General features: G+C 48.0%; 11 protein-coding genes across 11 annotated transcripts; 3 read left to right on the top strand and 8 right to left on the bottom strand.

Annotated features, from left to right (window-relative positions):
• Positions 1 to 282: 282 nt before the first annotated feature.
• Positions 283 to 4100, bottom strand: F9C07_2276779 (uncharacterized protein). Its single transcript, XM_071510203.1, has 8 exons — positions 3278 to 4100; positions 3095 to 3203; positions 2889 to 3040; positions 2699 to 2833; positions 2522 to 2646; positions 1736 to 2466; positions 1034 to 1678; positions 283 to 974 (listed from the first exon to the last, which is right to left on the bottom strand). The coding sequence occupies exons 1-7, from the start codon at positions 3627 to 3629 to the stop codon at positions 1543 to 1545; spliced, it is 1740 nt and encodes a 579-aa protein (XP_071363493.1). The 5' UTR covers positions 3630 to 4100; the 3' UTR covers positions 283 to 974; positions 1034 to 1542.
• Positions 4101 to 4306: 206 nt separating this feature from the next.
• F9C07_2276778 (uncharacterized protein) lies at positions 4307 to 6254 on the bottom strand. Its single transcript, XM_071510202.1, has 5 exons — positions 5843 to 6254; positions 5777 to 5796; positions 5615 to 5722; positions 5167 to 5555; positions 4307 to 5092 (listed from the first exon to the last, which is right to left on the bottom strand). Exons 1-5 carry the CDS (start codon positions 6045 to 6047, stop codon positions 4597 to 4599), a joined length of 1218 nt encoding a protein of 405 aa, XP_071363492.1. The 5' UTR covers positions 6048 to 6254; the 3' UTR covers positions 4307 to 4596.
• A 320-nt stretch (positions 6255 to 6574) lies between these two features.
• On the top strand, positions 6575 to 9375 carry F9C07_2276777 (putative flavo protein). The gene is made up of 6 exons (XM_041284845.2): positions 6575 to 6997; positions 7073 to 7458; positions 7519 to 7766; positions 7814 to 7962; positions 8024 to 8358; positions 8436 to 9375. The coding sequence occupies exons 1-6, from the start codon at positions 6934 to 6936 to the stop codon at positions 9285 to 9287; spliced, it is 2034 nt and encodes a 677-aa protein (XP_041142002.2). The 5' UTR covers positions 6575 to 6933; the 3' UTR covers positions 9288 to 9375.
• A 202-nt stretch (positions 9376 to 9577) lies between these two features.
• On the bottom strand, positions 9578 to 10683 carry F9C07_2197607 (ariadne RING finger; the record flags this gene model as incomplete). Its single annotated transcript, XM_071509409.1, has 3 exons — positions 9578 to 9775; positions 9821 to 9926; positions 9992 to 10683. 3 exons carry the CDS (start codon positions 10681 to 10683, stop codon positions 9578 to 9580), a joined length of 996 nt encoding a protein of 331 aa, XP_071363491.1.
• Positions 10684 to 10685: 2 nt separating this feature from the next.
• On the bottom strand, positions 10686 to 10997 carry F9C07_9549 (uncharacterized protein; the record flags this gene model as incomplete). The annotated part of the gene is made up of 1 exon (XM_071511916.1): positions 10686 to 10997. One exon carries the CDS (start codon positions 10995 to 10997, stop codon positions 10686 to 10688), a length of 312 nt encoding a protein of 103 aa, XP_071363490.1.
• A 933-nt stretch (positions 10998 to 11930) lies between these two features.
• On the bottom strand, positions 11931 to 12599 carry F9C07_9548 (uncharacterized protein; the record flags this gene model as incomplete). Its single annotated transcript, XM_041284837.1, has 1 exon — positions 11931 to 12599. One exon carries the CDS (start codon positions 12597 to 12599, stop codon positions 11931 to 11933), a length of 669 nt encoding a protein of 222 aa, XP_041142000.1.
• Positions 12600 to 14922: 2323 nt separating this feature from the next.
• On the top strand, positions 14923 to 15486 carry F9C07_2276774 (uncharacterized protein; the record flags this gene model as incomplete). The annotated part of the gene is made up of 3 exons (XM_071510201.1): positions 14923 to 15159; positions 15217 to 15275; positions 15450 to 15486. The coding sequence occupies exons 1-3, from the start codon at positions 15001 to 15003 to the stop codon at positions 15484 to 15486; spliced, it is 255 nt and encodes an 84-aa protein (XP_071363489.1). The 5' UTR covers positions 14923 to 15000.
• A 1638-nt stretch (positions 15487 to 17124) lies between these two features.
• On the bottom strand, positions 17125 to 18199 carry F9C07_9546 (uncharacterized protein; the record flags this gene model as incomplete). Its single annotated transcript, XM_071511915.1, has 2 exons — positions 17125 to 17665; positions 18063 to 18199. The coding sequence occupies 2 exons, from the start codon at positions 18197 to 18199 to the stop codon at positions 17125 to 17127; spliced, it is 678 nt and encodes a 225-aa protein (XP_071363488.1).
• Positions 18200 to 18256: 57 nt separating this feature from the next.
• Positions 18257 to 19287, bottom strand: F9C07_2276773 (uncharacterized protein; the record flags this gene model as incomplete). The annotated part of the gene is made up of 2 exons (XM_041289964.2): positions 18852 to 19287; positions 18257 to 18790 (listed from the first exon to the last, which is right to left on the bottom strand). The coding sequence occupies exons 1-2, from the start codon at positions 19173 to 19175 to the stop codon at positions 18257 to 18259; spliced, it is 858 nt and encodes a 285-aa protein (XP_041141998.2). The 5' UTR covers positions 19176 to 19287.
• A 3374-nt stretch (positions 19288 to 22661) lies between these two features.
• Positions 22662 to 23081, top strand: F9C07_9544 (uncharacterized protein; the record flags this gene model as incomplete). Its single annotated transcript, XM_071511914.1, has 2 exons — positions 22662 to 22758; positions 22852 to 23081. The coding sequence occupies 2 exons, from the start codon at positions 22662 to 22664 to the stop codon at positions 23079 to 23081; spliced, it is 327 nt and encodes a 108-aa protein (XP_071363487.1).
• Positions 23082 to 23244: 163 nt separating this feature from the next.
• On the bottom strand, positions 23245 to 26224 carry F9C07_2125320 (uncharacterized protein). Its single transcript, XM_071509080.1, has 14 exons — positions 25878 to 26224; positions 25726 to 25788; positions 25582 to 25659; positions 25481 to 25533; positions 25336 to 25422; positions 25069 to 25274; positions 24598 to 25016; positions 24523 to 24546; positions 24427 to 24475; positions 24096 to 24369; positions 23911 to 24039; positions 23790 to 23850; positions 23363 to 23720; positions 23245 to 23302 (listed from the first exon to the last, which is right to left on the bottom strand). Exons 2-13 carry the CDS (start codon positions 25750 to 25752, stop codon positions 23538 to 23540), a joined length of 1590 nt encoding a protein of 529 aa, XP_071363486.1. The 5' UTR covers positions 25753 to 25788; positions 25878 to 26224; the 3' UTR covers positions 23245 to 23302; positions 23363 to 23537.
• Positions 26225 to 26291: the final 67 nt, after the last annotated feature.

The raw sequence follows: 26291 nt of genomic DNA, 5'->3' as shown, positions 1-26291 counted from the left end.
ATTGGCATGCCCTCCGACTACAGTGCCTGGCTGCCGCGCCTATACCGGCCCACTGTTGGTCTAGAATCTTGCTGATGCCAATCAAAGTACACAATCAGGCTGTCACAAGTTGCTGGCTAAGCACGCTGAAGCAGGGCAGCTAAGGGTACAGAAAATCAAGGAAATGGTAGAGCCCTGGAGCCACATAGAATATGCCCCGGTATGGTATACACTTGAGCAAGGCAAATAGATATATAGTCAATAAACTACATTATGCGCTAGCTATAACAGATTCTGTGACTGCTTCTTCGCCAAAACAGCCTAGTTCAAACTATAGACCCCCCAAAGCTGTTGCGGCATTTACCCCTAGGCTGCTGTAGTGTGACGGGCTACATCATAGACAATCACCATGACCCCGATGGGGCCGGTAGGTCAGACCAGTATCATCGTTGGACCTAGATTAGGAATGGGCTCTGTTCATCTGACTCCCATCTCACACAAGGGTCCCTGACCATGTTTCTGATCTTTCTCTCTAGAGGTGCGTACCAACCTAACATAAAAGCAGTGGTCCGAGTTTGGGGTTCACAGGAAATGAAGGCGGCATCTTTCAGCAATGGCAGTTGCTATCCGGATTTCTATCACGTAGTGGGCCTGTGGTAACATCGGCTTGATATATTTCTGTTGTGGTCCGTGGAAACGACTCCTCTGATATAGTCCAGCTATACGTGCTATCGATTGAGCCCTGAACTGCGCTATGATATATGCACTATACGTCAATCAGCCCCGCTTCGTGCACCTACATAACAGCGAGATATCTCAGCTATTAACTCCTTCAGACTAATCAAAAAACAGTTGAGCTTAGTTTTGCCTTGAGGCTCTTTGGTCATTATGATGCATTACAGGGAAATGGCATTTAGGGACGAGATATAATCGGTAACCAGCAAGCACATCCCCGATTGGTTTATATGAGAACTGTCCCCTTTGCATTGTGTTAGGTATGTTTATCTTGATGAACAGTCGTTAATGCTGTGACTTAAGGCCTTGTGGTCGCTAGAGCTCAGTACCGATACTCCATACCTCCATAATGGAGGTGGATCTACGACATCTGCTACCTTCTATATCCCTCCGATGTCATACACAGTCGAGGCACGTCGCATCCTCCTCATTTACGGTGTTCTAGGACACAACGCAATGCCTACATATGGAAAAGATCGAGTATACTCGATGAAAGTATTGATTTATTGGATCCACTAGCCAAGACCCTTGGCATGATGACCATGGTTAGTGGACTGTTCCGTTTCTATGGGTCTAGATAAGGTAGATACAAGTGGGTCTTTAGTCCTTATGTCGGCATTTTTGGAGGACGTATACTACATAGTGAGTGATTTGTTATCGGTTATGAAGGCATATATTTAACTAGATCCACTGTGAAGATATGCCACATATATAAGTCTGAATCGATCTTTGCAGTAATCCGGAACACTTCGAAAAGACCACATGATAAGTACAATGCCACGATGGCCAACGTTCTCAACCATATTCCGTACATCACCGGCACAGGTCTTAAGGCTGGATCACAATATCAGTTCCCACACAACGGTTGCATACAAACAACGTTGTGGGATCTACTCGTTGTTTAACTGCCAGCAGCCTGTCGTACTTCTTTCCCCAGAACACATTTTGCCAGTCGGGTTCGTACCTGGAGCTTTCGTCAGACAACTGCTTTTAATAAAAGCTATATGCTTCCTATACTCACGGATTGGCTTCATTCACGTATGTCCCTCCCCCTGAGCCGACGATTTCTGTAAGTCGTTTGCTCAACCGCACAGTCTGCTGCCGCTTTGCCTCTTTTTCTCTGTCTGCAGCGGTATCTGCCCAATCCACAGACACGCTCAGAAGACCATGGCTGTGCTTCCAGACGTCATGGACGGCCGTATTATCGCGCTCATCGTTGTTGACCTTACCAACTAGAACAAAAATCGAGGAATGAGAACGACGAATAACAGTCTTTGGAGCACCTAGTGACTTACTGAAATTGAACCCTGCCCCTTGCTTGTTATCAACTATGAACTCTGCTAGGTCGTCCGCCTTCTCTTGCATCACCTTGAGTGTCAACAACCGGGATGTGTCCTGAATATTAGATCCGATGTTAGGGTCTTGAAGGACGTTTTGTAAGTATCCGTCCCATGTCGATGGATACGCGGCGACAACTCCTTGGATCCCTGGAACCCGAGACAGATTGAAGAATGGAGCAAACGTTTGGTTGAAATCAGCGATTGTGCTGTTAGGTTTAAGAAAGATGGCAGCGAAACCATTTTCTATCGTCCCATATCCTGTGTAGCCTGCTTCTGTGACAGCCGGTAGCAGCTTAACAGATTCTGTTATGACGCGTTTGAAGCTGGATTCGCTCGTTGCGTTTAATTGGACTAATCCCATCGTGAGATTCTGTGGGACCGGATGAGTCTTGTAGGTGACCGATGTGACGACCTGACAATCATAATTGTTAGCTTTGGCTTGTATTTACTTGTAGCTAGCTCCTTCCAATTGCACTCACACCCCAAGCGCTTCCACCTCCACCTCGAACAGCCCAGAAGTAATCCGGATCTGTATAGGTATTAAGCACTCGGTGCTCACCATCAGCGGAAACAATGGTCACTTCCAGGACATCTCCAATGCGGTTAGATTATGTGCCCTCGTCAAGAAATATCTACCAACTTACTATCCGCTGCAAGACCATAATAATGCGCAAAGGGGGAATGGCCACCTCCAAGGACATATCCTCCAGCAGCTCCAACAGTGCGCGCCGAACCACCAACGACCAGCACACCTTGTTTCGCGGCGGCTTGGTACACGTCTACATGGCCATGTCAATGTCAGTCATACGCTAACATCTTCTAGACTTGACCCACCAAACCATTGCTCACCCGCCTGTAGTGTTACTGCAGGTATACCACTCGAATCAGGCGGCGCGCCCTGAGGTGTGAACGAACTCTGGAACTCAATGCCCTTGAGATTATGCGTCCAGATTCCAAATGCGCCTTTTCCGCTTGAGCGGCCGAGGCTGCGATAAAGCTCGTCAGCTAAAGTCACCCATTCCACTCTGGTACTGTCTCACTGATCATGCCCAGTATTCTTCGTTACCAACAAGAGGTCCTTCTCATTTGCAAATTTCACAGAGGCCTTAATATCCTCGACGCTGGTCGCACGAACCATATAGTATGGAACTAGACAGACACATTCCAAGTGTTAGCAGCTCACAAATAACCCGCGGACTAATATAACATGGAGACGACTATACCTATCCCCTGGTCACACGGGGCACTGGCAGATGTATTAATAAAACACTGTCCAGTCTGTCCCATTTCCCATACAGTAGCAGAATATGCCCCTGTCTGGTTGGTTCGCCAGAAACTATCCAGCCAGCTGTCCTTTGCCACGCTACATTTGTCTGCATTGTAGCGCTCAGTGTGGCACACTGCTGCGGAGGGTACGGAGCGAATCAGTCTTCCTCCAACGGTGGCGTTGAAGTCATTCCATGTTTGAGTATCCGGCCAGCAGTCGTCTCCGTAGGCACATCGGCGCCGGGGTTGGGTTTGTGCGTCTGTTGCAACAGACAGAATGCCTACGGCTGTGAGGAGGTGTTGGAACATGAGTACTTAGTAAACTACTTTTGAAACTTGAAAGTGCGGATGCAGGATAAGACGTTTAGAAGAGCCTGAGCTTGGATATATATATTCACCAGCTCCGAATGTGTTGTCGGTCATGCAATCTGCAAGATGAGCTTCACATCATATTTATATCTGAATCGAAACAGCTCCGAAGATATAGAAATACGAGACTTGCCTGATCCGGCATTGTGATGGTTATTATGGAGAAGCCGTGTAGATCAGTGGTTGAACCGAATACGAGCATCTCCGAAGTTACCGACATTTCTTGGCTACGTTGCCCGAATGGACGAGAGAAACGTGGAAGCCTCATCCGCATGGTTTACAGTTGGTTCATACGTAAATCAACGACAAAGCTATTATCTTTTCCATATCATATATGACGCAATTAAAGCGCGTCCTCGATGGACGAACACTAAATTGGGAAGTATGCCAAGGCTCGTACACGATGGCTACAGAAGACGAGGTTATCGTTAGGGCTGTGCAGCTGAGCCCGCTCTTGCCTGGCTGCCTTACGGATGGTGACCTTACTCAATGCAGCTTAGTGAGTGGTGGGCAATTACATAAGCAGTGAAGCGGTTATGATTGGTTCAACTGCTGGAAATCTGATATCAGCAACCCACTCTGGCTGAGGATCAGAGATCGGATTTGTGTACTACGGCTTCACTTGGTCAGTGTGTATATGTTATGGGCGAGGAGGCTGTCCGGTGGCGGAGAACTATGGTACCAGCGCGAAACAACCACAGTGATTAGTTCAGGCATATTGCTCAAAATAAGACAAAGGAGAATACATGGATTAAATAGAACTATGATCTAAATCGTTGCTTTTAAGACTTCAAGGAGTTGTCAAATGAACACCCAGAACCGAGAGTGCGAGATATTCCGTACTCCTTCCCACCATATTCAGTTTTCCACCCGAAACGCCAGATACCGTAAACTGCGAACAGGACCTCTAATGCTCCCAAGGTACGCGATGATCCTGGAGCTTAATACCGGCACCATCGGTAGAGCGGACGTCGACATCCATTGTCCGGATCACCCCCAGTGGAGACTTGTTTCCATCGCGTGAAAGGCGCCCCTCGGCAGGATCATCCTGTGACACTGAAACGTTTGTCAGTGGGACAACACTACCTTCCTCGATCTTTGAGTAGTTGGTTTCTGACATCCTCCACGGCTTGGGCTTGGAGCGAGGCCCCGAATTGGAGTTTCCGCCCTGATCAGAAGGTCCGCTGATGGTCTTGCCGCTGAGGCCGAGAGCGCTGGACAATCTGCTCCGGAGCCCAGACTCCATCGCTAGCTTCGATAGGCAGGGCACACTGAAGATGAAGAAACCACAGGTCATCTCGGCGCAGGCCCAGAATAGAAGGGGCCCAATGAAGTACATGCTGTCGGTTGACTTGGCGAAGGTGACTGTGTGGGCTAGGCGGAAACAGGCTGCGATTGAGGCCCTGCGACATTGTTAGGTCTCTTTGGGAACGTGGCCAATACCTAAATGAGGATTGGGGTAGGTGGAGGCACTGACAGAATACCGACACCAAATATGATTGAAATCCCCATCTTCTTCTGCCAGTTCATGTGGAGGCTCCAGATCATCTTCTGCGGCAGCAAGAACATGCACACGTCGGAGATGACTTGTACACTCGCGGAGCAGAGCATTACGTCTGGGAGCGAGTAACATTTGCTTGGAACGTAGAATTCCCAGATGGCTCTGTGTGGGCGACACTGTAAGTTGAGCAGGAGAATGCATAGGATGCCCCAGAGGCATTGAACGAATGACACAGCCATGCATCCCCACCAAAAGAAGCTCCTTGATCGGTTCACAGAGACAAATACCCGACACCAGTCGAGCAAAATGGCCGTCTTGATCAGTGGGAGCGTTGCGGAGTAGCAACAGCCATAAACTAAGATGAGCTAATGGTACAAGGAGATTAGATCAGATCTGGCTTTTGCACAATCGCTGAGAAACCTACATAGAGCGGCCTGATAAGATCTCGGTTACGAAGGTCCCATGTGTGGACGTAGTAGCCAGGAGTATATATCATTCCATAGGCAGCGTATGCAGTACCCCAATAGGCTCCCTAACACGTATCAGTACTCGAATCTGACAGGCCTTTTGGAAATGGAAGGCACACATATGCACCGATCGTCAAAACTACCAAGATGTTAGCCACGCTTTTTGGGTAGGTGATTCAACGTACCATCTTCCATACGGACTCTTCTATCCAACCATATCCGGACGTACCAGCGCAGAAAGAGGCACAGAGTGGCGACGACCATACAGACCGTTGTGATACCCCAGGCATAGTCATTGTGGCGGGAAGGATTGTCGAAATTTGGTGTGACCCCGGGTGGTGGTGCGAGAGCTGGCGCTGCAAGTAGGGCATCGAGCTCTTCAGGTGACATTTTCGCGTTCTTCGTCGTCAGAACCTGGCCAGATAGGTCGTGCAAAATTGGGCATGTTGATGTTTAATAACAAGGAACAAAAGCTACCCTGGACCTGTCAATTAGGAATTGACCTAGGGTCAGTTTTTGCCAAGCCGGCCAAAAGCCCTCGATAAAATAAAGGCTGCTTCCCTAGCCAGTTTCACAAACAAAGGCTTTATTTGCTCCATAGTCGGTACTTTTTTTCTAAAATAAACAGATGACCCACAAAAAAATGGTGTGTCAGTCTGACAGCTCTTAGGGCAAGCCAAGATAACATGCCCTCACGCTAGGGGCCGGAACGACAAACCCGTTCCTTTTAGCTTCGTCTAACTTCCAACCAGATCCCAGTTGACCCACCTGTGTTAGCTCCCATAGGCTGCTATCTCGTTGCGGGATGACCTGTCACTGCGCTAGGGCCTGCTCTCAATGTGATGATCGGACGTGTATGGCAGGGTATGCTGCACAGTGGCCGCTAGTGGGTCCAGCGGTCGGCTTTCCCCTGTCAAAAATCTACCCAGCAATTACGAGCTCTTTTAAGGGGCTTGATGCCTCGTCTGATTGGAATGGACGAGGTGCTTGGATCATATAACGGCACGGTTGCCACGAAAGTTGCCAGAGGCGGCATGAAAATACTTGGAAGCCTCGCGATGCATCTCGCAAAGTTAAGATTTGAGTTACGAGTCTTCTTCACCACTAGTGAGCACCGGCTGAGCTCCGTCGTCGCGCTAGACTTTCACAAGACCATGTCTGGCCAATAATTGTACAGAGCGGCGTTCGCTCCGCATGGCGAGATGTGAATATCTGGCGATTAATCAGACGCTTGGACTCGGATAGCCTTGTCATACAGATGCGAGGCCCCTGCTAAATGCTGCCATTCCCCGCCGCAGGATTCAGCACCTCATACACTGCAACTTACACCATGGCTTCCAGTGAGTTTTCCAGGATGTCGCAGATGATCAGTCCAAAGGATGCAGGGTCTAACGCATAACAATTGTACTGTACAGACAACTTCCCATCCTCGTTACACGATGAGTACCCGCAAAGAGCAGATCTGCGTCAGATGATGGGGCAGCGACCACTTCCTACAATCCCTGCCGGAACGATAGATCCAGCTTCCATGGCTGGTGATGAGCCGGTGAAGCAGGCGCGCGCTGTTTTGGATCGTCTGAGCGCTGCACTGGCGGTCGACGATGCCATCGCCCTCGAGAGTTGCTTCTTTGCCAGTCAGGCATATTGGAAGGATCAGCTGGCGCTCACCTACCACCTGCGCACATTCAGCGGCCCTAGCGTAATTGCGGCGGGCTTACTCGAGACAAAGAACTTGAGGGAGATTGCAGGGGGGGTTGCTGTCGATGGAGGCGCTGTCTTCCTCCCAGCCACGCCGACGCTTGTGAGCCTTTAATTAAAGTTCAAGTACCTGGATCATGTAGCTAATCGTTCGTGGGTACAGCAATTTATCGACTGTGGGATTATTTTCCGAACCGGGTCGCCCGGTGCGACGTGCAAAGGAAAGGTGGTTCTACTGCCTGTTAAAAACCGCGATGAGACAATTGAGTGGAAGATTTGGGTTCTGAGCACCTTCCTCGAGAGTTTGGACTTACAGCAAGAGGATGAAGCGTTGCTCCATTCTCCCGGGAGGGAATTGGATGGCCTTGCAACATTTGACACGGATGTCTTTATTATTGGAGGAGGCAACGCGTGAGTTATGTGAAGACCCCGACCTTGACGAAGTTGACACTGTATAGTGCTGTCACAGTCGCAGCGCGTCTCAAGGCGTTGGGAGTCGAGAGCGTCATGGCCGAGCGTAATCCGCGACCCGGCGACAACTGGGCTTCGCGCTACGATTGCATGCGGTTTCACATCCCAACATCATTCTGTGACTTGCCCTACATGTGTAAGCATCAGCAAGTCCCAAGGGTCAAGAAGAGTGGACTAACACCATGTTAACCAACTAGCTTATGATGAGGAACTTCGAGCTCCCCACCTTTTAACTAGGGATGAGCTGGCTTCGCAGGTCAGGCGATATGTCGAGACCTTCAAGCTGAATATGATCACCTCTGCTCAGATCCTGTCCACCAAGTACGACCCATCTACGAGACTTTGGGAGGTCAAGATCAAAACCCCTGCTGGCCAGCAAACGGCCCACTCTAAACATCTGGTGCTTGCGACTGGCATCTCGTCCCAGGAGCCTTATCTGCCAAGCGTGGCGGATAGTGACTTCTACCAAGGAACCAGTCTCCATTCGGCTCAGTACCGGAATGCAAAGCAGTTGGCGGAGACGGGAGCCAAGGTGAGTGTTCTTCACATCGCCTCAAAAGTTCCACACATACCTAGGTGGTGTTGCTAACCACAATGCATTCACCGTAGTCCGTCCTAGTAGTTGGATCTGCCAATACTGCTTTCGACGTTCTCGAAGACTGCCACGCCGCTGGTCTCGAGACAACAATGGTCGTTAGATCTCCAACCTACATTGTCCCGGTCGAGTACCTCTGCGACAACCACAGTCTTGGTGCCTATGACATGGGCGTCGAGATAGCTGATCGACTCTTCCTGACGCTGCCGTCATATGTAGACGCCCAGCTCGCTCGAGGTCTGATGACCCAGTTCGCAGCACAGGAGCCGCATCGCTACGACGCTCTCGCAGCCGCCGGGTTCCCAGTTATCGACAGTCGGGACCCAGACATGGCATTAATGCACAACTTGCTGGAGCGAGCGGGTGGTCACTACGTGGATGTGGGTGGTACCAAGCTGCTGGCGGATGGTAAAGCGGGGGTGAAAGCCGGAGTCGAGCCCATTGCGTACACAGCGACTGGACTACGATTTTCGGATGGAACCTCCGTCGATGCAGATGCAGTAATTTGGTGCACAGGGTTTGCCGACAAGGACGTGCGCGACAATGCCTTCCGAATCCTCGGCGGACAGTCCTGCAGTCGAGAGGCTGACAATGGGACTACGCATAAGCTTGGCGCTCGTGAAATCGCTGGTCGTCTTGACGCGACATGGGGTCTTGATGCCGAGGGCGAGGTACGTGGTCTGTGGAAGCGTCAATCGCGCCTTGATAACATCTGGGTCGCGGGTGGCTATACGCAACAGCACCGGTGGCACTCGCGGACAATAGCCCTGCAGATCAAGGCGTCTCTGGAAGGTGTACTACCTCCAGCATATATGAACACTCCAAGACCTGTGCGAGGAAGCCCGCAGAAATGTACGCTCCTGTAGATAATGATATCGTGTTCGGATCGGGGAATATACGTTGTCAAATTGAATACGTTAGTACTTAGGAACTGATCTTCATTCTTTTTTACATACATGACCAAGCATAACTCCCACTCTTCTTAAACCTCTTCTAATGGGCTATCGTCTGAGCAGGCGTTCTCATAGATTGACAATAGAGCACATGGTCTCAAACCAATCTCTGGAGCGGCCTCCCTCCTAGCGCAGTAACACATTGCGGGTGCATGTAGTATAGCTCACAATACAATGCACAATCTTGGGTCATGAATACATGATTACATACGATGCCTCCGACAGGCCTCACACACTTGGAAATGACAACAAGGGCATCGCAAAATAAATCTCCAATGATGCGCTCCACACATTTCGCATGCGAATCTGGCTCTAGTGTCGCCCGCAATGCGCTCGAAGCGTTCAACGTGGTCACATTGATGGGTCTCGAGCAAATGATCGCGCAGTTGTGCGATGCGGTGCTGGCGTTCTTGCAGAGGCAATGGATGGTCCAATTCTCAGTCAACAATTTCTTCTGCTCTGGCGACCAGTCTCCGCTCCGCCCACATCGCACAGCGACAGGTCTTCCACTTTTTGCCGCACAGGTAGCAGAATTCGGCCTTGCAGTTGCACCTAAATATCGGGTCAGCATTGCTGCAAGATGAAGCTAAGAGCCTAGGAGAGGGAGCAAGTCATACGTCATGTGGTAGCAACCTATTGTGAGTTCAACCATTGCCTTGCAAGAGAGGCAACGCTGCCATCCTTGGCTTGTGGAAAGTTTTAGCATTTCCTGAAGAGCGGCGTCCTCTGGACAATCATCTGAGTGAAAGGGGTTTTTGCACATTGCGCAGGTCGAGGAGCCGCAATACTCACACTTCGCCTGCTCGGAGAATATGTTGCTCGGGATGATAAACCTGCCACAAACGGTGTTGCTGCAGTAGGTTCTGTTGCTCGTGGAAAATTCAATTTTTGCCCTCTGGAATGCATCCTTTTCCTCAGTGGTCATCTGCTTCGTTATGAGGGACAAGGGAATATGCTGACGGCAGCATCTCGGAGGAAATAATTGCTCGTCCTTGGTGGCTCTCATGAAAAGACTCTTGAGACAATCGGTGCAGTAGAGGTCACCACATTCCAAACGAATTATGTCGCTTGACTCGTAGCGCTCGAAGCATATACAACACTGTAGCTTAGCACGGGATAGTCTCTCCATCGCGTCCTTCTGGCGCTCCGCATATGTTTTTGATGGACCACCTTTGTCTTCATCGGAATCACGATCAATATCACCCTTTCCATCGAGGAGGCCTTTGGGTATATGTAAATGATAAGACTGGCTAGACACGCGTCCCCGTGGAGGGTTCTGAAGTTCCGGATCGTTGGCACTGATTCTCATTGCTACTTGTCTATCACTTTGGGCTTGCAACTCTCTTGCATGACGCCTGCGATAGCTGGACCGTCCATGAACACCGCATGACCAATACTGTGGGCAAGCTTGAGGTCATTCAAGAAACCAATGTGGGCCTGCACCTCGTCTCGAAAAAATGTCATAGCCAGATCAATGCCCAAAGGCTTATCAGCTCGACCCTTTCCTTTCTGTTTTCCACCGAACAGATCGATCTCCTCCAGTTGCTGCAAAAGAGCCACAACTTCATCATCAGTGTTTGTCTCATCGGCTCGCAGTGGCGGAGTCACGCGTTCCGCTGCCATGGTTTGTGTCTAATGCAGTGGGCAGGTCAATAGAATGGAAGGAATGTCTATGAGCTTCTGGGCAGCGCGATGTGAGGATTGCTGTCGCGGGGAGTATGGTCACCTTGCAAAGCGCGTTGAGGTCTCTCGTTGAGACCGTTGAGAAGGTACACACTATTTATACCTGATAATCATTCACTCCAGAGCCACGTGATTACTCTGTGCCCGCCCTGTTATTGGAGCATTTGTTACATTAAGTGGTGAATTCCACCTCGTTTGTTTCGGCTTATCGTTCAAGCCATGACCCAATGATGGAACCTCTCCATGAGCCAAGGCGTTCTCGAGGTCATCATTTGTTCAGAACCCGGGAAGAGATCCCTCACCAGTCGATCATCAGCAGTACATCTTAGTAGTATAACTTCATGTAAATACAACAAGGTAAAGTTCGTCTTGGTGGGCATCCAATACAAGCTTTACCTGCTCTGGACGACTGCTCTCCTCTCGAAGTCAAGCTTATATTCTGAATCTCGTTGGGACACATAATATCAGACAACCAAGCAAGGCATGTGTACTTGCGATCTCGGGAGAGAGTTCCGAGCCGAGGTCTCCATCTTTGTTGAAACTCGTGCTCCTGGTTTATCTAGCGTTTATATGAGAGGTATGGTGACATTCTCTCTCTATCAAAGTCGCATTCTAATTAGACTTTTACCAGTTTGAGGAGCTTAGGCAGCCAATAACCAAGGCGACTGCGCGGCTCGGGATGGCTTCCGATCGTTGATCACAACTTACATACGGAGTGGGTCAATAACAGACTATACACGAATCTCACAATGCATTGGTCTCCCAACGGAAGGCCCAACGAGCGTACATCTCAGATCTTGCAAGATGCACAGTATTATTAAACCGCGAGGAGCAACTCTGTCGTTTCTATCAACATACAAGCTCACACAAGGCCTACAAATGGGCTTTCGACTCGGTATCACTCCCACGCCATGTCTTGCAAAGCCCTCGTTCGGAAGCTCCAAAAACAGGATCATATTTGGGCTTCGGAACAGACCACACCTTCTCGAAATCACCTCCCGTTGCGACGAAATCCCAGTCACCACCGCTGTAAGCGCCCATCATAGTAAATCCATCCAGTTTGATCTCAGACAACGCTTTCTTATCATCTGCCTTGATGCCGTGCCCGTTCCCCGGTGATAAAAGCGCGAAGTCCGCTTCAGGCTTAGTGTTGTGCGTCTTATGTGCCACACCGGCTGGTATAATAAACACATCGCCAGCCTCCGCCTCTAGTAGAACGCCGCCGTCCTCCCAAGCAGAGCCGTGTGTATTCTCTTCCATATCTGGTGAGGTGTCCGCCACACCAAACCGGATACTGGCAGTACCGGAAAGGACGGCCATACATTCGTGTGCCTGGGAATGGTAGTGAGAGATTTGGGTAGGACTATAGCGGAATATCCATTGAACGTCCCATTCATTCCTGGTAAACAAGTCCCACACGTCGACTGGGTCGCAATGCGTGTTGTTGGGCTTGGCTAGGACATTCTTGTAGTGGAGGAGTGGTCTGGGCGAGTTGGGGATAAGATCCGTAGGAGAAAGGTGATATTGCCTCACCTCGACCATTATGACCAGCTGATGTGATGTCCGTTGAGGAGCGCCGACGGTGTGTCCTGTCCGATTGTGTCTTGTTCCGATACCTTCGGGTTATTTGAAAGTGTGGACGGCGAGATCGCTTGGTGGGTTGCAGCTGTTGATATAGCCAGCAGGTCGGTAACAGATCCGAGTCGGAATACTTACCCGGGTGGGGTAAGCTTTCCTGACTAACACAAGGACAATAACTTGATTTCCTTTCTCCGCAGTGTTCGCTAATGGTCGCGATCGTAGCTGAGATGTATGACGCAAGGTCCGAACAGGGTTCTCATGGTATCTTTGTGGTAGTCGTGCCCGCATAACCACTTTATACATCTACCATCTTGTTTGGGTAAACAGGGATATACATCGTTTTACTCTTTAAAGGTATGATACAGGAAAGTCCTGAATGGATAAACACTTGAGAAACTCGAAGGCTTCCTAAATACCATGGGTAGATTGGCAATAATGATACCTTCTTCGAAAAGCTCAGAAACTGCTGTCTGATAGACGCGGCTATGTATGCGTTTCCTTCGGACCCCACCAGCAACTCCAAGTCGCATAGGGCCCGGAAAGCCCTTTTCTATCCGACAGGAAGGAGGCGTACTGTGTCGTCTTCTATCCAAAGTAGTCGTGTTGGATACACTCTTGGTTCCAAATTCTTTTCATATATGTCATGCCGACGCACACAATCCTCAATCTATCCTTGCGTGGTTTTCACACCGTCAGGTAATGGAAGACCAGCGCGCCTATCTCTGACACAGAGGTTGGTCAATACCCACGTAGATAGTGCCAAAGTTCTGTAACGCAATTAAAAAACCGGCTACCATCTGTATCGCTTTACTACTTGCCAACTGGAATAACGGGTCACAATTATAGTATCCCTTGCTGGAGGAGTTCATAAGGAATTTGACATCTGTATGGTGGTGTATCGTAGGATTATCAGTCGAAACGGGCTTGTCTTCGCACACGGTGAACAGGAATATGCATCTTCTGCCGAGAATTATGGTATCCTGAATAGGCTATAGCCTTTTCATATGTCCATATGTGCCGCAGGACGTACTATCATATTGTAACTTCGTTGGAGGTTATACTTCTCACCCCGTCGTGGTCTGCGTGTGGCTGGGGCCCACCCTCATCCAATTCAGTCTTCCACAGTAGGCTTCCACGTCTGGTAACTGCATGTCGATCGATTACAAACAATCAAACACAATGACCAGGAGTGGTGGGGCTCTCGTTCGTGTAAAGTAAGGTATAAATTATGGTGTCCAAGTAGTTTATGGAACAGATGAGCGCAAGCCTGGCGCGCGAACCTTCATTTTCAGCTTGACTTACACATTCCATACGCATTCTTAATTTGTCAACCACGTTACGCCTGTAATAACTCAGGCCAAAATAAAGTGAACAGGGGAAATAATAGTCTACAGTTCATCCAGAAATTTATATAACGGTTAGTTAGAATAGACAGACAATCGCACAATGTATTAACTTAGACCTTGAGTGTCTAAGCATTTGAAGTGGTCTGTCTAATAGTGTATTTCATCGATCAACAATGTTTATATAGATACAAAAATTAAACTCATATTTTCTCAGCTATAAGCCGAAATGAGTTCCAACGAGAAAAATGGGACTCAATGCCATGTAATATATGCTTGATCTATTGCCAGTACATTCTTTCTTTTGTCCCTTTCCTTTCTCCTTTTTCCTTTTTATCTCTATTTCGATCAAGACCGTTTACTGTTGACAGATACCGAGTGATATCCTACTCTCTCAGAACGCTTTCCACACAGTGTACGGATCATTAGAAGGTACCGAAAGCGGCCACTGAAGTCATCAAACTAAGGTTGACGGAAGCTGCGGAGTTCGGATCCGACGGTCCGTTAACCTTTCGGCTCTGCCGGAGTCAGAAGCGGAAGTAGTGATTCTTATATGAATGATGCGCTGATAATCTTACCCGTTACTCGAAGCCCTTCGTCTTCTTTAGGGATTTGGTAGCAATATCGATTACTACACAATAGGGTATACCACAAATTCGCGGGTATTGCGTTCACTTCTTGCTATCAATCATCCGTAGCGTGCATAGATATTGGAATGTGGTTCGGAAGAACATGAAGAGTTGGATACAACATCTGTGAATCCCTTGTAGCCACAAGGTATGGAGAGTCATGAAGTCAGAATAGTGATCAAGTGGTCATAGATCCGCATATGAAGAATAAGGACCGAAAACAGCCAAAATCAATGTAATGATGTTATCATCACAGGGAGCGCGATGGGTATAAATATCTCCGTGAGTCTCCCCCGAGTTCGATTCCAGTTTTTGTTCTTTAATGCAATTCATATTATCGACTCATTGAACTCTCTACGAAAGAAATTCCGTTTCCTGCAACCACGCAAAATGCAGCTTTTCGCTCTACTCATCGCCACATGCGCTCCAGCTCTGGTCGCTGCCGGACGGGGGCCAGGTGAAATTTGTGCCCCCTACCCCGGCGCCTTCTGTGAAGAAGGCCTTACATGTGTCTCATGCCACGCTGGTCTCCCCGGCGCCCCCGGAGTGGTAAGTGATGGACCTTTGCGGTGACAACCCTTGAATACCGGCTAACACCTTGTGAAGTGTGCTTTCCGTGACCCATGCCGCCGCGATGACGATGACGATGTCGCCTGGCACCGGTGGTAAGTCAGAGATTACGCTTGCGCTAGAATCCCTTGAAACTAACATATGCCAGGCTCTGAGTAAACCAGGATGGACCATACAAAGTGAAAAAATGGGATATTTCCCAGGATAATAATTGTAATTGTGTAATTAGCCTTGGTGCGGGTTTTCCCTCATTTTCTTGTGTGGATTAGGTTTTCCTGTACTGTAACCCGAATGGGAAGGTGTTAATATTGGATCTGGCGATATCTTTCATCAGTACTCTTAGAAAAATATATTTTCACTTCCATAGTAAGGCTTAGTTCCGTTCATGACAGTTGAGTCATTGACGTCGCCCCGTTGTAACCTTTTTTTACTCCGAATGAGGGCTTGTTGTTACATACCCCGGGGGACGAGCCTTGGTCCTCACCGTGGTATGGCATGCGGGCCCATGGTTGACACGTTGTACTTATCCAACCAGAGGCTGTGGCTTCTCCCCCACATAGACTCCTGGAGACAGTAGGTAGCATGGAGTTGTGGAGAAGTCTGGGGCATGTTGGAATCATATACCGCCTTTTTGGATTTGTCCGGGCCATCTTAAGAAGGGGTCCACTATTGTGAATCTTCCGTATGGATTATGTCGCATTCCCTTGCCCTTGCACATTCTTGTCGGAACCTCCGCAGGGAAGCCTGCGGAGGGTAGCGGTGTGCTTGGGTGGCATTCAATGAATGCTCCTTTTATTACAGAATGATGAAAGCAACAAGACACTTGTCTATTTCCCGTTCAAACTCAGAAATACGGACGGCCGACTTGTCTGATGCCCCCCTGAAGTGTATTATCACATACTCCTCAAGGTACATTCGGGTCGAATGTCACAGTCTTGATTTAACATCCTACCCAATGCGGTAGTCCCTTGGTAGTTATTACAAATCATGCCTGGGCCTATACCTTGCTTTGAATCTGCTCAAACTGTTGAGTATCTAAAGCTCCTGACTCATGGCGACGGACTTATACCTTGATCGCTCAAACACCATGCAGAGAAAACCAGGTCTTGTAAAGATAAAGCGAAATAGAGTCTCTGCACCATGGTACGTTTCAAAATTCGAATTGAAACATCGCTAACTTGATGCTGTAGAGGGATTGTGACAGCCTCTTGAACCCGTTATGTCTACTTAGTTAACATATTCCCCGATACTGTCCAGTATCCGACTCAACTGAGCCTAGCCCGAACCACGTTTGTAAAGCACCGCGAAGCGAAGCAAAACACACGTCAACTTGGAATTATTGGCATTTCCCTGCCCAGCCCCTAGTCGTCTAGCCTGCGTACATAAGGACGGCGATTGCACCACACCATGTTAGCCAGCATACGTCTATTTAGTATTGAAAATACCTTCTCATATTTCAACCTGCCCTCAATCGCGTGATATTCTCTTCGATCGATCAATGTTCTTATCCTCAATTGGTTCCTCTTGATCTAGTTCATTATGAGTACATACTAGCCCATACAGTTCTAGCTTGCTCGTGTGTTAAATAATCCTCATCAGCTGATAAGGAACGACCCGAACCTCACCCAAGATGCCATATTCTTGCGGTTGAAAGACCATATCCTCCAGTGCGGAGTAATTCAACGATGGTGCCGCCCCTCCCGTTAGGAGCTGATCCCAGATCGGCATAAGACCGTTATGAAGAGTCGATGAAACTGTAATCACGACCGTGTTATCTCCCTGAACAAGGTATGTCGACACATCGGTGGTGGGGTTGGTTATGTCAATAACAGGTACTTCGTTCCCGTTGATGCTGATTCTAATCCCGTGGGAAACTGGTGGAATGACAAGATAAGCACCAGTAGCTCCCGTTTCTTCCTTTGGCCAGAAGAAGCTACTGGTGTATTACGCAACGCCGGACGAATTTTGATATCCGAGATCCTTCCACGAGGAAATACTAAAGCCAGAAACTGACAAAGATACGTTCTTCTTGTTTGCCACTGTCTCCACGTCGTAGAGATTGTCTGGGGGCAACCACTGCTCGAGGACAACGGACCAGTTACCAAGACTGATCTGCGACTGCCCTTGTTGGTCAAGAGTTACTGTCTTTCCAGACGATAACTTGACACTCGTGGCCGAGTCACTGGCCGCAGCCTTGGCCCACACCTTGCCGGAGTCAACATAGTAACCCAACACAGAGTCGGAGCTCCAGATGACGTGTGATTCATTGTTAGCGCTATTTCTCGATGCTGAAAACTTAACAATGCGTGTCTCGGTGCTTTTCAGAGAGAAAGAGATGTTTGTCCTTCCCTGGCTCACGGAGTATTCGGTAATCGGGGTTTCCTCGCCTGTCCAAGCATCAGGAGCAAAGGGAGATCCAGTGGCCTGAAAAGAGATGCTGCCAGTGCTGAAATCTCCATCATTGTAGACATAGACATAGACATCGCTATCTGTTGTCTTTTTTCATCGAGTATACCACGTGCCATTGCAATCAGTTGTGGGCCTTGGGACAATGCCAATTTTTTTTGATAATATCAACAAGTCCTCCATATGGAACTTGATGCACGTTATCCAGATCCAAGATGCTTTTTAATGCTTTTTCAGACTGTAAGATAGCCTGTTCATCATTTGAAGCCCATGTTGACGATAGTCCACCTGATAAAATTATCGGAAGACCTGATTTTGCATATTTCACGAGGGCTTTAAGTCCGGCAACAGTCAAAGTGTCGTTGCCTCGCAAAATCATGGCTTTGAAAGCTTGCTGTTGTGGTGCGAGAACATCATTTTCGACTTAAGCCATGGGTAAATCAAAGTTCTCGGTAGAGAGATACTCGTAAGTATACCCTGCATCTTGCAGGTCTGTTGGCTCGTACAAGATACCGGGGTACGCGTCTTGGGCTGTCTGCTTGTCCCAGAAAACCAAATCCACCTTAGCAATGCCCCCTTGCAGAATGAACTGGCAGCGTGCTGAATAGTCCATTGCCTGTTTATATCCCACATCCCAACCTGGCTGGTGGCGTGAGTGCTGTGCGGCAAATTAGTAGTTAAACGAAGTGAAACCAGGCCATGTGGTGTTGTCATATGTGTGCGAGTATGTTTCACCGTGGATAACAAGTTGATTGACCCCCGCCACGAAGGCATGCTTAGCTTCCTGAAGAAGCTCTGTCCATGTCTGGTAATATGCCTGTCCGAAATTAGCCCCTAACTCGATAGAGATGACATTCTTTCCGGCAAGATTGGCAGGTCCACTAAATTGCCGGAAACCAGCAATCAGATTCGAGAACGACAATGTTTCGGTTTCGGGAATATCGACAGAGGGGATGGCTTCCAGCATGTCGACCGGAAGGTTATATCCAACCTGCTGGGAGGACTTAAGACCTAGGGTCTCATGCGTCCATTTGTTCAGGTACTCCAAGTACTCCATGAGAAGCCCTGTCATCGTGGATCGATAATCTGCCACAAATCCAGCACCTTGATCATTGCCATCAGAAATAAATTGGATGGGGCCTTGGTTACCCGTTTGATAGCCCTCATTGCCTGATAGCAACATCAGGTAAGGTGTCATGGCGTACTGGAACATGGTATAGTTAGATGATTGTATCCTGAGGCACTTGTCACATTGGTATGCTTACGCCATGCTGCTTTTTGAAGATCTCCGGTAAGGATAGTGTCCAATATGTATAAGACGGAATCTCAACGCTGTCCTCCCAAACAAGGTTTCCAGTCTCCTCCATGAGCTCTTTGATACGATCAATAAAGATATACTCCTTAAGGAAGCTAGTAGTAACTTTGGCGCCCATAACAGAGAAGTGGTCGACTGCGAATGAGCCGTTCTGGAGAATATTCTGATGATTTTCACTCGATGCGGTGCAAGCTCGTGCGTAAGACCGTCGCGCATATGAAGCATAAAGCATGTACGAAGTTGCTTCCTTCACGGAAGAAACATTGACTGTCATTTTGCCATCCTGGCTGATGGAATCTGTTAACTCCGTCAAGGATTCCAAAGAAAAGAGGGACTCGGAAACATCGTTTGGGCTCAAGGGCAAAGGCGTTTGCGGTTGCGGTGGCGGTTACGTGACAATGGTCGTGTTGAGAACGGCAAACGTGACAGCAGACACGAGATCGCCTTTACCCCAACCAGGAACCTCGCCACTGTAAGTTTCATTTTCAGCAATCGTATTGAAGGAAACCAGTTCCAGATGTTAGCTTTTTCTTAATCACAATATACGAGAGAGCCAGTGACTCACTAGTTCCCAGACAAGGCCGGGATTATCTGGTTCAGCAGGGACCCCTTGACCCGACTGTGGACCCATTGAGAAGTCCATGAGTAGGCCATGGTCTTTGTGTGCTTGTAAGGCGGCCTTGAGGACCTTGCGATATGCCGACGTACCGTACCCATATATATTCCAATCGACGCCTTCCGGCTGAAGCGGGATATCAGTAAGAGGATTAAAAGGGCTGGGAGCCATAGAGTTACAGCAGAGCCGCCGTAGTTGAGTAATTCAAAAATTCAATCTCACCGGCTCCTCGTGCAGCTAATTGTACGATATCGTCGGCGAGCAATTCCGGATCAACACTAGCATCTGGGAGTCTGATTGTTGACAATGAATCTTCCGCACCAACACTTTGCGAAGAAAAGGACAGCATCCACCTACCAGTATCTATATCTTGGTCTTCTAGCAACTCCCGGATTTGTAAAAGTGCCAATATCCTCCTGGGGATCTGTGCGTGGCAAGGCCTCCGCGAGGGTGCCAAGCAAAATGCAAAGCCCCAGGATTATGATTGCATCTAATCGCAATTTAATGCCGATCTGAATGAAGAAAGGTGGGAAGTAGCTACTCACTGTGGGGAAAATCAGCAACGCAATCCGCGATATGATGCGAGGATCTATAGACAAGCCCTCCTCACGTTTAAGCTAAGTGTTAATCTGAGGAAGAGAGTGCAGTGCCAGCTCCACAATCGCTGATAGATACCCCGAGATTGCCTATAAGATGCTACGTGCTCTCAAAGTCTGCATATACCCTAATCTATGAAGAGGAATAATTTTATGAATTCAACTGATTGCCGGATTACGAGAAACCTCACCTGCTGAGGCTCTTACTCGGTATATAACGCAGGACCCCGGTTGTGGGTATTCATTGGTCAGTGTCTTTACACCCATGTCCGGGGGGGGGGGAAAGGCGGACTTTGCGGAGTCCGGGGTATGTAGAGTCAAGTATGGGGCAGTATGGAGCCGGGCACAAACTAGTTAGTGGTTGCAGATCAGCTAGATCCTACTTCCGAGGCCCGAACCCGCGATTTTGCCGGGTGGTTCTACCTGCCGCACCTGGTGGCCCAGAGTTTCGGACTTCAGCAGAACTAAGTCAGTGTAAAGGATACGAGTAGGGCAGGCATCATCGGAGAGGCTCTACAACAGATAACAGCGGAACCATAGTCGCAGGGGCAAGTCAGATTGTTTGGGCTGCACGAACCCTGACTCACATTCTAAGTTATTCCACGTTGAATACCACATTATATTCATCCCGTATAACACGCTGTATTGTCTGCTCTCTATTATTCATTAATTCGAGAAAGAGCACAGTTAAGTAACCTAACCAGCTCGCCATCATGGAAATTGGTAAAGCTATCTATAATATACTCATACGCTGAATAGTAAATAATATATCTAGCTTACAGGATCCATAAACAAGAATAATAATCCTTTCGGGTAGTGATATCTCCCACCACAGGTTGGTGTTCCTGTACTAGATAAAAGATCTGAAAGTAATACTTTAGTAAAGATCTTTGCTATTATCTATGTAAAATGTCAAGATTAAAGTCTAATATAAAAACTAGTAAAGTGCCCTGCCGCCGAGGGCTTATTTAAGCTACTGAAGTCTATATCCAATTGGCCGACGTACAATTATTAACGCTATTTTTCCCATTTTGAGTAATGCCTTGCAAACTCGAGTCATTGAAAGAAACGCGTGGCCCAAGATACCGTATTCTTTAACACTACACGCAAAGCCTTGCCGTTTTAGGCATGGCTGTACTCCACATATAGCTTATGTTTAACAAGCTTTCATTCAGTAGTATAATCAAAGCTTACATACAAATGCACATATTTGCAAATATGTGATATAATTTCAAAGTGTGAATGATGTGCCAGGTCAGGCAAGGAGTGGGCTACGTTTGGAACCACCGACGCTCAGCTCGCATAAACCTGGATGCAGTCAATGCAAAGCGATGGTTTATAAACAGAATGTGGCTGAAGATGAATCACCGCGTGTCCTATACTAGGACTGAGCGGAGGGGAATGCAAGAAAAAAAAAATTTTAACTAAATAAAAGTAACGCAGGCATTAATAACAAGAAAAAAAAAAAAAAAAAAAAAAAACCCCGCTGGAAATTCAAACAAGCAAAAAAGATGTGGAGAAGAAGGGAGATAAGATAGTACGGAGTAGCATTCTCACTCCTACCCATTTACAGATAATGACAAATTTTGTATTATCCCTGTCCATTAACTAAATCTGCTGACCAATTAGTACACACATCAATGCCTTTGGGGTTGATTGTGGTTAATGGAGTAAATAGTACTAATGGAACGGTAGTTCCGCGTTCTGATTTCCGTTTTCGTCCAGGTTCTAGTAAGACAGCAAACATTTTTTGCGTCATTGGAAGATAACCATGGGTAATGGAATAATTCCTAGGGATATCTGCCAATTAGTGGTATTTGGTGAACTCAGCTATCGCAAATTGGGCTGCATACACGAGAATAAGCAAAAGGGTCACTGCGAAAGATCGATCCACACAGTTAAACTTATTCGCCAAGGTAGGAATCCAGGAAAGCCGAGAAAGATGATTATGCGTGACACTACTCTTATCATTTGATTGCTGTCGTACCAGGTAGGTCCCTGTACCGGTAAGCTGTAGTGGTGGTTGTGGCTGGCCAGCATATCAAACTTACTGGAATCACATAAGTGTGCATCTGGACTGGTCCTAATCAAAAGAAAACAAAAACTGAGGCTTGGAATAGAATGAGGATCTAATGAAAGTTTCTTCATTTTTCAAATACTGGAGACTCACGGTCATTACAGAGAGCCAGAGACCATGATAATAAGATCAGTGGGGCATTATTATTGAAGGTGTAGTTCATTAGATGCAAGCAATTCTCCTATCTTACATACGCCTAGAGTTCCCATGGTGGAGCTGCTACGAGGTGTCAGCCGTAACAGTAGGATGACCACAGAAGCCAGATAGTCGTACTTCGCAATTTAAATGGTGGCAGGGCGTCCTCTAATCATCAGGCCTAGAGACCTGGTATATATCACGTCAGCGTCCACGCTGTCCCATAGAGTGGATAAACCACCCCGCTGAAAGAATAGGTGGGGGAACCTCTTGATTCATGACACCGACTGCACATGCGTTGTTTGGCTAAGACAATAGCTCTAGCCCAGAATCCCTATGGGCAATAACGTTCAATGTCGCCATTGTCGCTCATTCAACTATCTAGCCAACACAACAACTTTCCGAGATCCGCCGCCCTACAACGTCGCTCCAGGTAAGCTTCATTTCCACCCCCTGCTGATAACAGATTTGAATGAGATGCTAATGCTCGTCAGTAGTCTGAATGCAGCAGAGTCACTGGGAATAGGGCTTGGCATAGCAGGCGCCATTCTGCTGATATGCTGCGTCTGTTGGATGAATTTCGTGGTACCGAGACTGGCGCAACAGGTGGAGCGGGGGAGAAGTCGTTCCAGGCGCCCTTCTGTGTCACTGTCTGCGCCTTCTCCAGGCCCTCAATTTCCGCGGCGTCCCCAACCTGTTGTTGGTGTTAGATCTACAGAGCCCAATGTGCCAGTAGTGGGGCTAAGAGAGGAGTAGGTGTAGGTATGAAACCTACATACATAGTAGCATCATATTAATAGTTTAGAATATTTATGATCCTATTGAACTTCGATGAAGTGGCCAGTCTTTCAGGCAGCGTAATCAGTCACATAACGTATGTATCAGAGATAATCATAGCGATCGAAACGAAAAGCCATACAGAACACGAGCCTGCCATGCTTAATCTGTGTAATCAACGCGCGCATACTGCGAGGTGCCTAGATTTTACGTCAGGATTCTGCCTTCGGTAAGCCCATAGTCCGGCCAGGTAGACTCACCATGAAATACTGCTCGGAAAACAATCTCATTTGCAAAAACCAGTTGCATCGTGAAATCTAACACTTGGTAATATCCCTGCCCATCTAACCTGCGACGTGGTGGAGGGGCATTTCTCCGTGGCTCTTGTAGATCAATGATCATGTCTCCCACCTTGTAGCATTCTAATCAACTCAATCAGTCGTTCTCGTCAGAATATGAGGTATAAGCCATACCTCGAGTGCACACTTTGGGTGGTCTCTCCCCTTCGCGGGAAGGGCTCCACGCCCACAGGTCTATTGGCAGTTTTGCTTCTCCCGATGGATCACAGTAAGCCACCAAAAGGAATTCCAGAGGATGGTCAACAGACACTTCGTCGCCCTGTTTCAGGTGAAATTAGTCTGTCTTCGACGGAGCTAGGAAGACAATTGTAAATTATGAGAAACATACTGCCTCGACGAACCATTGCATGGCCTTGTGAGATCGTTCACCAGTGACGGGATGGGGTACGCTAAGGAATCAACGTTCTGCTTCCCCATGCCCAGATAAGCTCGCCGATGGGATGACTTACACTGGGTATCCACAATCGGGATTGTATTTCAGATGGACCTCTTGACCGTAACACCGCGTTAGCTTTCTCGCCGTAACGGTCTTATTGCTCATTCCCCAGCAAAGAGCCCCTAGGGCCACCGATGCCCACCTAAGGTACTATCAGTAAACGTAACGCCGGTGATGTATATCTAGATATGTACTTACGCGTCAGGAGGCTGCGTTACTTGAGTTAGCTGCTGAAATTCGTCCCTCACTTTCTTGTATATGTAACGATTTTGGCCAAATCCACCGACTAACAGAATTCCCGCTAATCGAGGACGTTGACTCCTCCGACCGAGAAGGGTTGTGAGTTGCTCGCGAATCAGACTGAGTACCCTAGTAATAGTAGGCTTAAACATCTCAATGACGTCTCGTCCGGTGATGATCAGACAGTTTTCTTCTGTGCCATGTATTTGAGCGCCGTACAACTCGGGTGGAACTGTTAAGAGTCAGTCAGCCGGTCTGCGCAGCGGGGTCCTAGGTTGGAAAGCAATACGCCAAATGTCCCACCTAGCGTTCCGATCTCCAGTAAACTGTTGTTTTATCTATTGTCTTCAGTAATGGTCAGAACATGGGTTGAATTCAAGCATACATCAAGTTCAAAGCTTTGGCGCGTCTATTGACTTTGTTAGTGCTCTGCCGAGTATACTGATGGCTTGAACCTTACACGTTGCAGCCATTTCTCTAGCGATTCAGTTCTACGGCCGCTGTAGTATCTCCCCAGCCTATCCTCTAAAAAGGCTTCAAATGCGCGGTTCAGGAAGATTGACCCGCACGCTTCGCCAGTCCCAGGGATGCTTTCGACCAACTCCAAAGGGTCTATTCTCTTGACGCAATAGGTGATTAAGTCCACTGTCCCTCCACCGGCGTCGCAGATGATGTAGTGATCTCCCGGTCGTACTGAGCCTACCATGTGCCCTTGCTTAAGGGTATACACCGCCGCAGCCTGTGGTTCTGCAATTAGTTCAATATTGGCGTGTTGGCCCAAAGCTCTCCTGGCGCACTGCTTTGTGGCATTCTTTGCTTGGTCGGTCCAAATCGCCGGGACAGTCAAAATGAATCTTTTTGGGGCTCTCCTAGCGAAATCTGGTAACGGAGTCAGTTGGCCCAAAACGGCTAACATTTATGGCAGACTCACCCGGAATCCGGTGTCTCATGTGCTCTAGACTGGCTCTGTAAATAGCCTTGAGGTAATCCGTACAAAGAGCCTTAGCGTCGCGGTTTACTTCATATTCTCCGACGACTGCACCCGTAGTAGTTCTATGGGTCCTCCCGAAAGAGCGAGTAGATTCTGTAGCGGATCGGAGTGCCTCAAGCTTGGATCTGGCATCCGGATCCAGCTCCCTTTATAGTAACCTCTACATCAGTATGTTCTTTTGAGGAAGTCATCAAGCTTTCCACTTACAGTTTGAAATATTTTATGGCCCTAATCTCTCCTTGGGCCTGAAATCCCCATAGTATTGTGTTCTGGTTGTCGTCGTAAACTATCTCGCTAAAGGGAAGTACTTAGATATAGTCTGTATTCCTACTGGATTCCTTCGGGTACTGACGTTGGTGTCTTTTCGCTTGTCCCAACTCTTGGCGGCCAGTGAGTTACAAGATTCTAATGTCAACATTAGCGAGATACCTTCGTCCGCCTTCTTATACTGACCTGTATACCGGGCAAACGATCTTCAGCCGCATGTATGTACCCAATTCCCGAGTACGTGGTGCCAAAGTCTATCGCAATCTAAGTAATATCGACGAAATAAGCCGATATCTCTCACTTTGATACATTCATTTTGAGTATACTCACGATAAGAGTGTCATTGACTCCCGCCATCTCTATCTGCCGCGCCTGGTGGCACAAAGTTTCGGACTTCACCAGAACTGAGTCAGTGTAAAGGATAGGAGTGAATTGTCACTACATTTGGATATTGTAGCATCATAAACGGACAAACATCTTACGATAGTTTAGCTGGCTTAAAAAGACATGTGTTCTACATGAGGCTCCGCAGTCGTCAGCCCCGCAGCTGGTTTCGAGAAGCCTCGCGTTGACTCTAGGATGCATCTTCTTTGCAATCCTCGTTCCGTTGTACATTATCCTGCATGGTAGATTCGTTACACTTGTTAGGTTGTTATGTTGTTGGTCTCCGAGCATTTCCATGTCCATCGTAACACAGACTTCGTGTCGCGGATACAAACGTTGCCTACCTATTTATATTGACAAATAGTAGAGGATGGAACACGCCATAGCAAAGACAAGTCCGAAAGCAATCCAGCTTAAAGCCAATCGGCTCATCCTGTCTTACAACACGAAGTAATTCCGAATCGTGGAAATGGGCTCAGCTGACCACTACCAGGAAACGCGCTGAGTGGCCG

This window comes from Aspergillus flavus, chromosome 2 (genome assembly GCF_009017415.1).
Source record: "Aspergillus flavus chromosome 2, complete sequence".
NCBI classification, from domain to species: Eukaryota; Fungi; Ascomycota; class Eurotiomycetes; order Eurotiales; family Aspergillaceae; genus Aspergillus; species Aspergillus flavus.
The sequence above is the reverse complement of the archived record's forward strand: the minus strand, read 5'-3'. Positions and strand labels throughout refer to the sequence as shown.

What these genes read in the sequence shown, in the direction of transcription:
- F9C07_2276778 (XM_071510202.1), bottom strand. Translation starts at nt 6,047, where the DNA reads ATGTCACCTGAAGAGCTCGATGCCCTACTTGCAGCGCCAGCTCTCGCA. An exon ending in AAGAGTCCGTATGGAAGATG is followed by an intron (nt 5,797 to 5,842) that starts GTACGTTGAATC and finishes ACATCTTGGTAG; the next exon opens with TTTTGACGATCGGTGCATAT. An exon ending in TTTTGACGATCGGTGCATAT is followed by an intron (nt 5,723 to 5,776) that starts GTGTGCCTTCCA and finishes GATACGTGTTAG; the next exon opens with GGAGCCTATTGGGGTACTGC.
- F9C07_2125320 (XM_071509080.1), bottom strand. Translation starts at nt 25,752, where the DNA reads ATGGCGGGAGTCAATGACACTCTTATC. An exon ending in GCCATAAAATATTTCAAACT is followed by an intron (nt 25,275 to 25,335) that starts GTAAGTGGAAAG and finishes GTTACTATAAAG; the next exon opens with GGAGCTGGATCCGGATGCCA. An exon ending in CGCTAGGTGGGACATTTGGC is followed by an intron (nt 24,370 to 24,426) that starts GTATTGCTTTCC and finishes GACTCTTAACAG; the next exon opens with TTCCACCCGAGTTGTACGGC.
- F9C07_2276777 (XM_041284845.2), top strand. Translation starts at nt 6,934, where the DNA reads ATGCTGCCATTCCCCGCCGCAGGATTCAGCACCTCATACACTGCAACT. An exon ending in AACTTACACCATGGCTTCCA is followed by an intron (nt 6,998 to 7,072) that starts GTGAGTTTTCCA and finishes TGTACTGTACAG; the next exon opens with ACAACTTCCCATCCTCGTTA. An exon ending in TGGCGGAGACGGGAGCCAAG is followed by an intron (nt 8,359 to 8,435) that starts GTGAGTGTTCTT and finishes CATTCACCGTAG; the next exon opens with TCCGTCCTAGTAGTTGGATC.
- F9C07_2276779 (XM_071510203.1), bottom strand. Translation starts at nt 3,629, where the DNA reads ATGTTCCAACACCTCCTCACAGCCGTAGGCATTCTGTCTGTTGCAACA. An exon ending in AAGAATACTGGGCATGATCA is followed by an intron (nt 3,041 to 3,094) that starts GTGAGACAGTAC and finishes GCTTTATCGCAG; the next exon opens with CCTCGGCCGCTCAAGCGGAA. An exon ending in TTATGGTCTTGCAGCGGATA is followed by an intron (nt 2,647 to 2,698) that starts GTAAGTTGGTAG and finishes ACCGCATTGGAG; the next exon opens with ATGTCCTGGAAGTGACCATT.